This window comes from Oncorhynchus clarkii, chromosome 30, assembly GCF_045791955.1.
Source record: "Oncorhynchus clarkii lewisi isolate Uvic-CL-2024 chromosome 30, UVic_Ocla_1.0, whole genome shotgun sequence".
NCBI classification, from domain to species: domain Eukaryota; kingdom Metazoa; phylum Chordata; class Actinopteri; order Salmoniformes; family Salmonidae; genus Oncorhynchus; species Oncorhynchus clarkii.
In genome coordinates, this window is record NC_092176.1 from 45,536,456 (window position 1) to 45,551,787 (window position 15,332).

General features: G+C 40.2%; 1 protein-coding gene across 1 annotated transcript in view; it reads right to left on the bottom strand.

Moving 5' to 3' along the window:
* The window catches only part of LOC139390116 (AT-rich interactive domain-containing protein 3A-like), a 223,416-nt gene extending 211,280 nt beyond the window's left edge, over positions 1–12,136 (bottom strand). The window contains exons 1-2 of the mRNA XM_071137277.1: positions 11,947–12,136; positions 10,622–11,332 (exon numbers count right to left, since the gene is read on the bottom strand). Coding sequence (XP_070993378.1) covers positions 10,622–11,332; positions 11,947–11,985 — 750 coding nt within the window. The 5' untranslated portion in view covers positions 11,986–12,136. The remainder of the gene's footprint in view (positions 1–10,621; positions 11,333–11,946) is intronic.
* Between the last annotated feature and the right edge of the window lie 3,196 nt (positions 12,137–15,332).

Sequence of the window (15,332 nt, forward strand, 5' to 3'; positions counted from 1 at the left end):
CAGGATATAATGGTCTAGTGATGACCAGGATCTAATGGTATAGTGATGACCAGGATCTAATGGTATAGTGGTGACCAGGATCTAATGGTATAGTGGTGAAGGGGCTCTAATGGTATAGTGGTGACCAGGATCTAATGGTATATTGATGACCAGGCTATAATGGTATAGTGATGACCAGGATCTAATGGTATATTGATGACCAGGATCTAATGGTATAGTGGTGACCAGGATCTAATGGTATAGTGGTGACCAGGATCTAATGGTATAGTGGTGACCAGGATCTAATGGTATAGTGGTGACCAGGATCTAATGGTATAGTGGTGACCAGGATCTAATGGTATAGTGGTGACCAGGATCTAATGGTATAGTGATGACCAGGATCTAATGGTATAGTGATGACCAGGATCTAATGGTATAGTGATGACCAGGATCTAATGGTATAGTGGTGACCAGGATCTAATGGTATAGTGGTGACCAGGATCTAATGGTATAGTGGTGACCAGGATCTAATGGTATAGTGGTGACCAGGATCTAATGGTATAGTGGTGACCAGGATCTAATGGTATAGTGATGACCAGGATCTAATGGTATAGTGGTGACCAGGATCTAATGGTATAGTGGTGACCAGGATCTAATGGTATAGTGGTGACCAGGATCTAATGGTATAGTGGTGACCAGGATCTAATGGTATAGTGATGACCAGGATCTAATGATATAGTGATGACCAGGATCTAATGGTATAGTGATGACCAGGATCTAATGGTATAGTGGTGACCAGGATCTAATGGTATCGTATGGTATGCAGTCTCTATGAACAGAGTTTGGTAACCCTTATGATATGCTTATGATAACTTGTTTAATGTATTAGAACTGAATTACAGAGTGACAAAGACTGTAAAGTACTAGCATCCTATCCTCCTATCCTCCTAATACACTATCATCCTATCCTATCAGTATATCCTATCATCCTATCATTGTATCCTATCATCCTATCCTATCATCCTATACTATCATCCTATCATCCTATCCTCCTATCCTATCATAATATTCCCTATGATATGATAGGATGATATAATAGAATGCTAAGATATAATGATAGGATAGGATGGTAGGATTATATGATGGGATGATAGGATCCTATCATAATATTCCCTGGATCCTATCATATCATCCTATAATCCTATAATCCTATCATATCATCATATAATCCTATCATCCTATGATATCATCCTATAATCCATCATATCATTCTATAATCTTATCATCCTATCATATCATCCTATAATCATATCATATCATCCTATAATCCTATCATCCTATCATGTCATCCTATCATCCTATCATCCTATCATCCTATCATGTCATCCTATAATCCTATCCTACTATCATATCATGTTATCATATCATCCTATCATAGCATCCTATCATATCATCCAATAATATCATCCTATAATCCTATCATATCATCCTATAATCGTATCATCCTATCATATTATTCTATCCTATCATATCATCCTATCATATATTCTATCCTATCATATCATCCTATCATATTATTATATCCTATCATATCATCCTATCATATTATTCTATCCTATCATATCATCCTATAATCATAAAATCCTATAATCCTATCATCCTATCATATCATCCTATCTTCCTATCATATCATCCTATCATATCATCCTATCATATCATCCTATCATATCATCCTATTACATCATCCTATCTTACTATCATATCATCCTATCATATTATTCTATCCTATCCTATCATATCATCCTATCATATTATTCTATCCTATCATATCATCCTATCATATTACTCTATCCTATCATATCATCCTATCATATTATTCTATCCTATCATATCATCCTATCATATTATTCTATCCTATCATATCATCCTATCATATTATTCGATCCTATCATATCATCCTATAATCATAAAATCCTATCATCCTATCGTCCTATCATATCATCCTATCTTCCTATCATATCATCCTATCATATCATCCTATCATATTTTTCTATCCTATCATATCATCCTATCATATTGTGCTAGCCTATCATATCATCCTATCATATTATGCTATCCTATCATATCATCCTATCATATTATGCTATCCTATCATATCATCCTATCATATCATCCTATCCCAATTTCATCTGACATTAGGGATTAGTTTTGCCTGAAGTCGACGGGCTGCCTTAAAACATTAGAGAGAGGCGTGAGTGTGTGTTTTCCCCCCAGCCTCTCTGTCTCACTGTCTGTGGGTCATAGTGAAAATGTTTGTTTAGCCAGCAGCTCTGTTTAGGTTGTTCCTGTCCTGGAAAGCTAATTCTCTCCGCTCGTCTTCCTCTTGCTGATTTAACATCAATCCCCCCGTTTCACTGTCTCGTTGTATTTCCTCTACCTCTACTACGGTTTCCTGCCAAATGGCACCCTATTCCCTACACAAAAGTAGTGCACTATATATGGAATAAAGCTCTGGTCTAAAGTAGTGCACTATATAGGGAATAGGGCTCTGGTCTAAAGTAGTGTACTATATAGAGAATAGGGCTCTGGTCTAAAGTAGTGCACTATATAGGGAATAAGGCCCTGGTCTAAAGTAGTGCAATATATAGAGAATAGGGAGTCATTTGGGATGCATTTATTGAATTAGGTCACTACTGGATGGCAGGTCCGTTTGTGTTATAACGAAGCAATAAGGCCCGAGGAGGTGTGGTACTGTATACGGCCAATATACCACCGCTAAGGGCTGTTCTTAGGCACGACGCAACGCTGAGGTGCCTTATTGCTATTATAAACTGGTTACCAACGTCAGTAGAACAGTAAACAGTAGGTCCTTTTGAGTCGATCAGCATCCAGGACCCACACTACCCCGCTTATAATGTGTTTTTAGTACCCATGTCTGTCTGTCTGTCTGTCTGTCAGTCAGTCAGTATAGTACTCAGTCACAGACAGACAGACAGACAGACAGACAGACAGACAGACAGACAGACAGACAGACAGACAGACAGACAGTGGATATGGTCAAGCAGGGAGGGAAGGAAGGGGGAGGGGTAGACTGGAGAGGGGGAGGGGCAAAGGAGGAGAAGGGAGAGGGGGAGAGGTGAGAGGGGGAGGGGAGAGAGGAGGGGGAGAGGATGAGAGGGGGAGGAGGGAGAGGGGAGGGGGACAGGAGGAGGAGGGGGAAAGGGGGAGGGGAGAGAGGAGGAGAGGATGAGAGGGGGAGGAGGGAGAGGGGGAGAGGGGCAGGAGGGGGAGGGGAAAGGGGGAGGGGAGAGAGGAGGAGGGATGACATAAACGGCTTCATTTAAGGCTTCTGGAGTAAAACGGTACACCAGCTGTAACACCCCATTTAGACACACACACAGACACACACACACAGACACACACACACACAGACGCACACAGACACACAAACACACACAGACAAACACACACACACACAAACACACACACACACAAACATACACACAAACACACACACAAACACACACACACAAACACACAGAGAGAGAGGCATCATGAGGAGTTTTTTGGGGGGTTGTTTCTCTGTAATACTACTAGCCTCCAAGCCATTTGATGAAGCTGGCTTTAGCCCAGATCGGTTCCCAATCTCCCAACCTCATTACTAACTACCAACAACCCATTTGATGAAGCTGGCTTTAGCCCAGTTTGGTTCCCATATCTCCCAACCTCATTACTAACTACCAACAACCCATTTGATGAAGTTGGCTTTAGCCCAGATCGGTTCCCATTCTCCCAACCTCATTACTAACTACAAAACAAGCAATTTCAGACTATCAATCAAGTTAGAGTAGCTAGCTTATCTAAGTATCTCAGCTAGCATGCCTGCTGGTAAAGGTTGGTAGACTATAGAAAAGCAAGCAATAACTAAATGTACTGAATAAGACTCACATTCCTTTCAATCTTTTAGCCAGACTTTAGCAGAGAAACATATTTAGTTTTGGGGTCCATGAGGCCCCTACACCCACAACAGAACTTCTCTGCATGTCAGTATGTTTGTGTGCTGCCTGGTGATTGTTGCTGTAATTAAACAAGCCCCAGTACAGTGAAAAGCTAGCTGACATTTTGTTATAACAGCCTGGTTCAACAGCCCGGTTCAACAGCCCGGTTCAACAGCCCAGTTCAACAGCCAGGTTCAACAGCCCGGTTCAACAGCTAGGTTCAACAGCCCGGTTCAACAGCCCAGTTCAACAGCCAGGTTCAACAGCCCGGTTCAACATATACAGAATTGTTTTCCTGTGTGTGTGTGTGTGTGTGTGTGTGGGGGGAGGGGGGGGTCTGTTGAAACATGCTAGGTCTGTGACATCACTCTATTTGTTTCTGTTTCGTAATGGGTTGGCTTCCAGCCAAAATACACGCTAGCTCTCTCTCTCTCTCACACACACACACACACACACCGCTCACACATGCTGCTGCCAGAGAGGGATATCCCAGTATTTCTGGGTGTGAGCCAGGCTGGGATGCCACCAGTTCTACGTTCCTGTCCTCCAGCCAAAACTCTACGCAATCTTCTTCTGTTTGTTTCTCTCACTCGCTCTTCCCTCAGCTTTTCCCTCAGGTCTTACCTCAGGTCTTCTCTCAGCCCTTCTCTCAGCCCTTCTCTCAGCCCTTACCTCAGGTCTTCTCTCAGCCCTTCTCTCAGCCCTTACCTCAGGTCTTCTCTCAGCCCTTCTCTTAGCCCTTACCTCAGGTCTCTCTCAGCCCTTCTCTCAGCCCTTACCTCAGCTCTTCTCTCAGCCCTTCCCTAAGCTCTTCCCTCAGGTCTTCCCTCAGGTCTTCCCTCAGCCCTTCTCTCAGCTCTTCCCTCAGCTCTTCCCTCAGGTCTTCCCTCAGGTCTTCCCTCAGCCCTTCTCTCAGCTCTTCCCTCAGCTCTTCCCTCAGCTCTTCCCTCAGCTCTTCCCTCAGGTCTTCTCTCAGCCCTTCTCTCAGCTCTTCCCTCAGGTCTTCCCTCAGCTCTTCCCTCAGCTCTTCCCTCAGCCCTTCTCTCAGCTCTTCCCTCAGCTCTTCCCTCAGCTCTTCTCTCAGCCCTTCTCTCAGCTCTTCCCTCAGCTCTTCTCTCGGCTCTTCCCTCAGCTCTTCCCTCAGCTCTTCCCTCAGCTCTTCCCTCAGCTCTTCCCTTTCAGATGTCAGATATGTCAAATAGAAAGTTCTGTTATAATCTAATCTATTCATCCTCAGAAATCCATACACAAAGCAGCATCTAACTGTCATCTACATCCGTCAACAGATTGATGTCAGAGTAAATATTAACCTGCCTAAAGGGCATATGAAATATGCTCATTCTCTAGTACCCCGGTCTTTATATTGAGCCTCTCCAACACCACATCTTGTTCCCATTTACAAAGATACAGTTAGCTGCTGCCTCCCTTCAGTTGCCCTCAAATGTGGTTTTGTTTTGCAACTCTGAAAACACATAGTAGTCTGGCTCCGGCGTGTCTGCTCAGTGACCATAAGCATCCTTTTATTGTCCTATGACCCGGCTAGAAGAGCACATCCTGAAAACTAAAGCTCTCAACTTAATAATGGACAGGAGACATTTTACATGATTTACAATTGACAAAATTCACGTAAACTATGAAAAATGTCAATCTTTCTTTGAAAATAGAGACTAGTCTTTCTCTGATAATTGTAATTGTATTGTAATTGTTTTTAATAACCTGCCCAGGGACTGCGGTTGAAAATTAGCCGGCAGGCTAAAACCGGCACTTTTACTGAAACGTTGAATAATGTGCCCTGTCCCTGTAAAAAATAAATTAACTCAAACTAAAACTCTAACTAATAGAGACTGGTCTTTCCATGATAATAGAGAATAGTTTTCAGCAAAGCATCATACAGTAATATGACAATTAGTGTTACTGATCAATACTACATGCTAATACACAAAAGACAGCCCGGGATTGTTGAGGGTTAAATATTTGTCGTTCTGTAACTGGTTGCATTAGCAAATTGCAATTAAAGTATATTCAAACAAAGTCCGATTTTCAGATTTCTATGGCACAATAGACAACAACAACAACAAAATATCCCTCAACTGTACAGAGCTTTCAGAAAGTATTCACACTCCTTGACTTTTTCTATATAAAAAAAAATGTTGTATTACAGCCTGAATTTAAAATGGACACAAGACTCTGTAATGTCAAAGTGGAAGAGAAATTCTAACATTTGCAAAAACATTATGAAAAATTAAAAAGCGGATATATCTTGATTAGATACAGTAAGTATTCAACTCCCTGGGTCAATACATGTTAGAATCATCTTTGGCAGCCATTACAGCTGTGAGTCTTTCTGAGTAAGTCTCTAAGAGTGATTACAGCTGTGAGTCTTTCTGAGTAAGTCTCTAAGAGTGATTACAGCTGTGAGTCTTTCTGAGTAAGTCTCTAAGAGTGATTACAGCTGTGAGTCTTTCTGAGTAAGTCTCTAAGAGTGATTACAGCTGTGAGTCTTTCTGAGTAAGTCTCTAAGAGTGATTACAGCTGTGAGTCTTTCTGAGTAAGTCTCTAAGAGTGATTACAGCTGTGAGTCTTTCTGAGTAAGTCTCTAAGAGCTTTGTACACCTGGATTGTAAAATATTTGCACATTAATATTTTTTTTTAATGATTCTTGTCAAGTTGACTGTTGATCATTGCTAGACAGCAATTTTCAAGTCTAGCCATAGATTTTCAAGATGATGTAAGTCAAAACTGTAACTAGGCCACTCGGGAACATTCAACGCCATCTTGGTAAGCAACTCCAGTATAGATTTGGCCTTGTGTTTGAGGTTATTTTCCTGCTGAAAAGTGAATTTGTCTCCCAGTATCTGTTGGAAAGCAGACTGAACCAGGGTTTCCTTTAGGATTTTGCCTGTGCTTAACTCTATTCCGTTTCTTTGCATCCTAAAAACACTCCCTAGTCCTTGCCGATGACAAGCATACCCATAACATGATGCAGCCACCACCATGCTTTAAAATATGAAGAGTGGTACTCTGTGATGTGTTGTGTTGGATTTGCCAGAAACATAACGATAAAGATAATTTCTTTGCCAATTTTTTTTGCAGTTTTACTGCAGTGCCAACAGGAAGCATGTTTAGGAATATTTGTATTCTGTACAGGCTTCCTTCTTTTCACTCTGTCCATTAGGTTAGTATTGTGGAGTAACTACAATGTTGTTGTTCCATCCTCAGTTTTCTCCTTTCACAGCCATTAAACTCTGTAATTGTTTTAAAGTCACCATTGGCCTCATGGTGAAATCACTGACCGGTTTCCTTCCTCTCCAGCAACTGAGTTAGGAAGGACGCCTGTATCTTTGTAGTGACTGGGTGTATTGATACACCGTCCAAAGTTTAATTAATATCTTCACCATGTTCAAAGGGATATTCAGTCTGCTTTTATTTTCCCCATCTACCAATCGGTGCCCTTCTTTGGCATTGGGAAACCCTCCCTGGTCCCTGTGGTTGAATCTGTGTTTGGAATTCATTGCTCGACTGAGGGACATTACCGATAATTATATGTGTGGGGTACAGAGATGAGGGAGTCATTCAGAAACCATGTTAAACACTATTATTGAACACAGAGTGAGTCCATGCATCTTATTATGTGACTTGTTAAAGCACATTTTTACTCCTGAACTGTTTTAGGCTTGAAATAACAAAGGAATACTTATTGACTCAAGACATTTAAGATATTCATTTTTTTATGCATTTGTAAACATTGTGAAAAACATAATTCCATTATGACATTATGGACTATTGTGTGCTGGCCAGTGACAAAAACAAATCTAAATTTAATCAATTTTAAAACCAAAACAAAATGTGGAAAAAGTCAAAGGGTATGAATACTTTTTGAAGGACACCGTATCTACAGGACAGAGGAACCCCATAAAAACCCCTGAACTGACGATGTATCTACTGAACAGAGGAACCCCATAAAAAACCCTGAACTGACGATGTATCTACTGGACAGAGGAACCCCATAAAAACGCCTGAACTGACGATGTATCTACTGAACAGAGGAACCCCATAAAAAACCCTGAACTGACGATGTATCTACTGGACAGAGGAACCCCATAAAAACCCCTGAACTGACGATGTATCTACTGGACAGAGGAACCCCATAAAAAACCCTGAACTGACGATGTATCTACTGAACAGAGGAGAACCCCATAAAAACCCCTGAACTGACGATGTATCTACTGGACAGAGGAACCCCATGAAAACCCCTGAACTATATAGAGAAGTATAGTATAATTTAAATAAAACATAAATAATTGTATTTTGTCCAATGAGTAACATAAGAACTACACAACTGGACATCTTAATTATCAATGTTTTATTTCTCCCTGATTTTAATTGCATTTCCATTGCTTAGGTTACTTAATGCAGGCCTAATGCAGGGCCCTAATGTACACATTAAGCTTAAGGAAGTATCTGAATGTTCCGTCATAAATATAGAATGACCATATTAGATCTGTGTTCGCTTTACAACCTCTCTCTGGTGGATTGGAATGAATAATATTATGAATTTACATCTTTAACAGATTGATATTTAGGCTGGAGAGGAGAGGACTACTTTCTTATTCTTTAGTCACCTAAAATTATTTATTATTTTGTGTTTTATATCAATCAAGCCTTAAAGCCAATACTGCCACAATTGCTGTGACATTATATATAAAAATCCACCCGAATGTTTTATCAATAGGGGCATTTGTCAAATAATTAAGCAACTAACAAGCTAGTGATATGTCAGTAATAAGCAGGAGAAAATATTTAGTTAATTTCTTTATTGTAGCCTTTTAAGATAAATCACTAAATATACTCATGTATTCATAGTAAATAAATTAGTAATATCAATATATTGTATACGTGTAAATTAGGCCTGGTCAGCTAACAAATTATATTCTTTGAACAAGTGGTCTGGTCAAGGGTTCTTTGAACAAGTGGTCTGGTCTAGGGTTCTTTGAACAAGTGGTCTGGTCTAGGGTTCTTCTTATTAAATAGACATGAAGGAAATAAAAATATGTTCTCTCTCAATATCTGGTTTTGGACCTACACCGTTTCATTGCTTAGGAAAAATGAAATCATTGTCACATTCTCATTCAAAGATTGACTGAAATTTAGCCTGGATCAGATTATGTGTCAGACAGGACCCGATGTGTGATTTCTGATGGTGTTATGTCTAGTTTCCTGGATATTTACAAAAGGTGTACCACAGGGATCGGTACTGGGACCTGTTGTCTTTAGTGTTTGTATAAATACTGTTGGTCTATCTATTAGAACTTGTAATTTTCATCTACATTCAAACGATACTGTTATTTATGCCATTGCCCACAACTGTAGACCAGGAGTTGTTTGAGCTGTCAGCTGACCTTGTTACCTTACAGAAAGCCCTTGTTGGTTCAAAGCGTGTACTTAATGTGGGCAAGACTAAATATATGTTGTTCTCTAGTTCTCTCCAGAATGTTTCAAATGGACTATATTTTTATTCACTGAAAAGTTCTCCCATCGACCAGGTTCCCTATTATAAATATCTAGGCATTTGGATTGACAAAGACTTCATGTTTAAAAAAACATACGGACGAGATAGTTAAAAACAGAAGATTTCAAATGTTTTTTTATATATATATATTTTTTTAAGAGAGATCTTTTCTCTCCCTAAACAGCAGGAAGCAGATTGTACAGTCAACCTTCCTGTCTGTTCTTGGCTATGGTGACAGCGTTTACCAGATTGCAGCAGCCACGACTCTAAAACCTTTGGATTCCGTCTACCATTGCATCCTTCACTTTATCACAGGTAAACAGTTTTAATACTCATCACTGAATCCGGTATCAAAAGGTTGGCTGGTTCTCAATAAAGTCCCGTAAATCACTTCCTTACTCCCTTTCTGTTTACAAAGCTCTACTACACAAGCGACCGACTTACCTAACTTTGTTGTTAAAGTATAAAAACATGAGACAACCAAACCCGTTCACAGTGTTGTCTGCTTTTAGTTTTGATGCGTCTCACTGCTGAAACAATTTACAAACTCTTTACAAATAGGTGTTCTGTTGGCGCTTGGGCAGTTTAGGGTTTTGATTGAGGACCTAGTAGCTGAGGAATGGAACCGTTTGACTAAATTGTTGTATTGTGCTGTATTTTCATTTAATTTGACATTGTATTGATTGCTGTTTTATTTTACATTGTATTGATTAATGTTTTGTTCCACATTGTATTTGATTGTTGTATTACAGTGATTAGTAATTGAGAATGGGAGCCTGGTCTCAACGGTTTTTTCTCCCTGAATAAATAACGTTTGAGAAAATAAATAACATATGAAGGAAAGACAGAGAGGACAGATCAGCAAGGGGCTCCACAGCACAAACTAAAGTTCGTGTCGTTTCTGAAGTCCAAATATCAAAACAGTTGAACATCCTCTTGAGGAGCTAGAGACGTTAAAACAAAGTTCAATTGTGTTTTGGACTTGGAAAAGTAACGGGCAGGCTTAATTATAGGAAACTTCGTTAAGGAGACGAATGAGATTGTTATCAACATGGGGTAGGTAGTACAGTCAGTGTAGTCTAGTGTACAGTAGGTAACGTTTCATATCAAGTTATTACTTATTAGTCAGCTTTACCTGTTTGAATTGCTCCTCGTAAGTCCATTCGTGGTTCTGAGACTGTGGTGCCATCCCGCCCGGGGATTCCAACTGCCGCGGCGCAACGAAGGAGGGGGGAATTCTAGACATGAACTGCACCGGGGTGCCCTTCGGAGAGTGTCCCGCACCGGGTTGCATGGGGTGGTGGGGCTGGTAGTGGCTGAGAGCCCCCTCCATGTCCTCTTCGTCCTCATCGTCCACGACTCCTTCGTTGTCCATGTCATCTCCATCCAGATTCCGGTTGTCATCATTCATGCATCGGTCCATCCCCTCTGGATCATCATCCATATCGGAGTCGTCGGCTCTCTCTGAGTGCCTGCGGGCGTCGAAACTGTGATGGACAGCCAGTCCCGGTTCAGCGGATCTCGCCAAGCTGGGGGAAGAGTTCGCTACTCCCGCGGCGAAAGCGCCCCGGACCGCTGCCTGGTAGTGGTGGAAAGCGAGTGCTTGTTGGTGTATCTGGGACTCGACCATGGAGCGGAGATCCTTCTCTTTCTCTGCCTGACGAAGCTTCTCTTCTAACGCCAGGCGGGCAGCCTGCTGTCTTTGGAGGTTTTCCATGACCGCCTCTAGCTTCATGCCTCCGCCGCTGGGCTGTTGGGACTGTGAGTGTGAGCCGGGGAAGTGGCTGTGTGTGGAGGCAGAGGAGACGAGCAGGGGGAGGTTGCTGGACGAGGAGAACGCTGCTTGCTGTGGAGAGCAAGAGGGTACAAATAAAATAACCACTCGGAAATATTGTAACGGAGAGTAAACTGACTAAAAGCAATAAACTATTAAGAAATAACTTGGTAATAAACTGTAGGAACACAAGACCATGCCTATTATGATAATGTGGCCGACATTTGGCCCCTGGAGTCGATGTCTCTTAAAACGTGGCTTCTAACATGTATCAAAAGTGCACCATAAATAGACTACAATGTATTGCGGAAATGAACGTGGGTAACACAGTAACATTGTGCGCTGTATAGCCTAGTGCTGATGTGGCAGGCTGACAAAAATAATTACACAGAATAATTAGCCTATATATACATAAACCATTGCATACTATTTTCAGAAACGTTCGTATCAATCTATTTAAGAGATAAAAGTTATGTAAAAAGTTAATTTACTGTAAATGTGAATCTAAACATTCAAAAACGTTATTAAAATGTAAATAATTAGTTAAAGTGTAAATAATTAGCCTAAAATAAAACGAAATAAAATAACAAAACGAAATAGCCTATCTTATTAACATCTGCATAGGCTAATAAGAATAATCAGAATCCGTCAACATGGTTAGAGAAATAACTAAATGTGATGCTTACCAAAGCAGATTTGGTTGCTATACTGGTATTATCAACCATGCTTCGCCCGTCAGATTAGACCGAAATATCAAACAGTTCACAAAGTATCTCCTTTCAATGTTAGTTGTGGGAGTATTCCTGAATCCTGATTCAACATCGAGATCCGCGTCTCTATTGGAGAGAATAGATTAACGTGTAGGATTAAAGTGTTGGCTATCAATGTATTTGCGGTGGTCGAGTATTGAAGCCCTGAAGGGTTTAGCAACAAGTGGCAACTGTAGTCAGAATGACCTCTTCATTCGAAGGATCGGCCCTGTAGTCAGAATGACCCCCTCATGCGAAGGATCGGACGTTCTGCTCCCATTTGCTAACAACACGTCAATACAGTGATATACAGAGGGCAGGGTCTACAGCCGACCTAGGAAATACACTTTAACAACCGCACAGAAACACAGAGAACTGACGGATCCCACATCGCCAAGTGTTGGAAACCATCCAAAAATGGTAAATTCCTTGCCAAAATTGTTAATTGGTTACACATTCTATATTCTATAAATATATACATATTGTTATTCATTAGGCTATTTAGCCTGGACCCTGCCCCCACTGAACTAGTCATTTTACGCATATGTTCCATGGAGCCTACTGCCTAGACTACATAGTGTTTTTGTTTGTTTGTTTATATCGACAGAAATAAGTGTAGAGGTTATGGGTTTTTTGCAATAGGAGTTTAATAATACATTTAAAAAATCATAATAATAATTGCATGCATCAGAACGGTGAAATCGTTTTGCATTCCATTGCCTGGGGCAGAATTTAAACATAGTATCAGATTATGACATATAGATCCTATAAATTCAATTTCCATCTAAATGTATGTTAATCCATTAACAGATTACACCTCCCATAAGTGATCCCATAGCATATTGTAAACTATTTGACACAAACTAGGCTTTACTATTCAGAGCCAAGGGATAGGCCTAGAAGTTGAGCATCAACTATAAAAGCAGGAAGTTGAGCATCACCTATCAAAACAGGAAGTTGAGCATCACCTATTAAAAACAGGAGGTTGAGCATCACCTATAAAAACAGGAGGTTGAGCATCACCTATAAAAACAGGAAGTTGAGCATCACCTATTAAAAACAGGAGGTTGAGCATCACCTATTAAAAACAGGAGGTTGAGCATCACCTATAAAAATAAAACAACAGGAGTTTGAGCATCACCTATAAAAAATAAAACAACAGGAGGTTGAGCATCACCAATAGCAGCAGATCAGAAAAACAGAGATGTGGTTGCTGTAGTAAAGGTTCCTTTGAAAGTGACGTTAATACAGTGGAAACCGTTTGGTCTTCTGTACTCTGAGTCACAGACCGTCTCCGGATGTATTTCTGGTACAAGACACAGATGTGCTGATGTCCATCAACTCCAAAGGAAACACCTACAATATTCATGACTTTGTGTTGTTCTTGTATAATGCATTTGTTTATTGTTTAAATATCTGTCATGTGTGAAATGTTATTATCTAATCCAAAATGTCACAAGCAAATTTTCCTGTATGAAAAAAATATTATGCTATGATATTCGACTGTATTCTTTTCCATTGTTCAAGCATTGTAGTGGAGTGGAGAAACCTGGCCATTAGAGTTGTTTTAGTCCAGGATGGACATTAATGTTCATTAGTCTGGATCACAGTGATGACCTCATGTGAAACATGAGACCTTTTGTTATGTCCCCTGGTTACCGACCCCTGGTTATCGACCCCATGTCCGCATATAGGACGGAGAGATTAACAGGGATATTTCTACAACTGAATAAAATAAATTACCTTTAATCTTAAAAGTAAGATTGTTTATTTATAGTAAAGGAGAACATCAAAGGGGTGATCAAAAATCTAAATGATTCACATCGAAATAACTGTAGAAGTCTAAACTATTTTAAAAGATAGTAGGTTGAATATTGAATATCATTAATCATTATTATTAAGACATTGAATTATTTTTACATGGTTTCTATACTAAAGCATTATACTGTTACATATGAAGTAGGCGTTTGTGTTTCCAACGGAGCATTAAAACCTATTCTGTTAGGCCCAACAACAACAACAACAACAACAACAACAACAGGTTCCAGTCCATTGTAATGAAACCTCTAAAGCGGACGTTGATATTACATTCTATTGTGCACTTCAAATGGGGACTTTGTGTTTCAACAGTAATAATACGCAAGACACCAAATGGAATTAATTGATGTTCAAATCGTAAGTTGCTAATCATAAAGTACAATTTATTAATATTGTTGAGTTTTAAAGCCGTGAAACACCACACGTCTGCTCGTAACTGTAAACCCTTTGCACAGGAGGGAATCTCTATCATAACCACAGGACAAAATGGTGAAGTCATGTCTTCATGAAGCATCGCTTAGACATGGCTATCTGTAGATATATATTATGTCTGTGGAGGATATATAATTACCCTAATCCCTACATTTGATTACTCAACATTACTATAATGACTCGTCAATTAAGGTCTGCGATGATATTCCTTATATGGTTTTGGGTAGAGCAAATTGATAATAAGCAGATGGGGACATGACGTTGGCTGAAGTCTGGCTGGCTGAAGTCACTTCTGGGTTACTCTGTAAGCATTTTGACATTTTTTGAATTCAAGTTTGTTGAGATCTGACCCTTTGTTTTCATGTAGTAGTAAAGTTACGCAGCTTATTCAAGTTTATTCTCTATTAGCGTGAGACGGCAGGTCTCTAACCTAGTGGTTAGAGCGTTGAGCCATTACCCGAAAGGTTTCTGTATCGAATCCCCGAGCTGACAAGGTAAAAATATGTAGTTTTACCCCTGAACAAGGCAGTTAACCTGGAAGGCTGTCATTGTAAATAATAATTTGCTCTTAACTGGCTTGCCTAGTTAAGATACAATCATTTTCTCTTTTATGGCTTGGAGAACGGCAACATGAAGCTGAAAATAATAGGTACATCTTGGAAAATATGTAACACGTGTTTTAGATGTCAGAAATGAGTTCTGGGAGCCCAACCTTGTGCTCTGTTTGTAGTTGTTTATAGCTCATCTGTGGTCCTGTATGTGTGAGGATGGTAAAACAGAAGGGATCTCATTTACCTCTTTCAAAATACTTATATTTGGAGATTGTGAATCTTTGGCTAAACACACAAACACGCACTCACTTAAGTCTTTTTTTTTCTCAAAGTAGGATTCCATTCTTGTCAATTGTGGAGAGCAATTCCATTAAACTATTAGTACGGTCTGTGGCTGGTCATGGGCTGGGTCTGGGGCTGGGTCTGGGGCTGGGTCTCGGTCTCGGTCTGGGTCTGGGGCTGGGTCTGTGGCTGGTCTGGGGCTCTGTCTCGGTCTGGGGCTGGGGCTAGCTAACCCTTGGA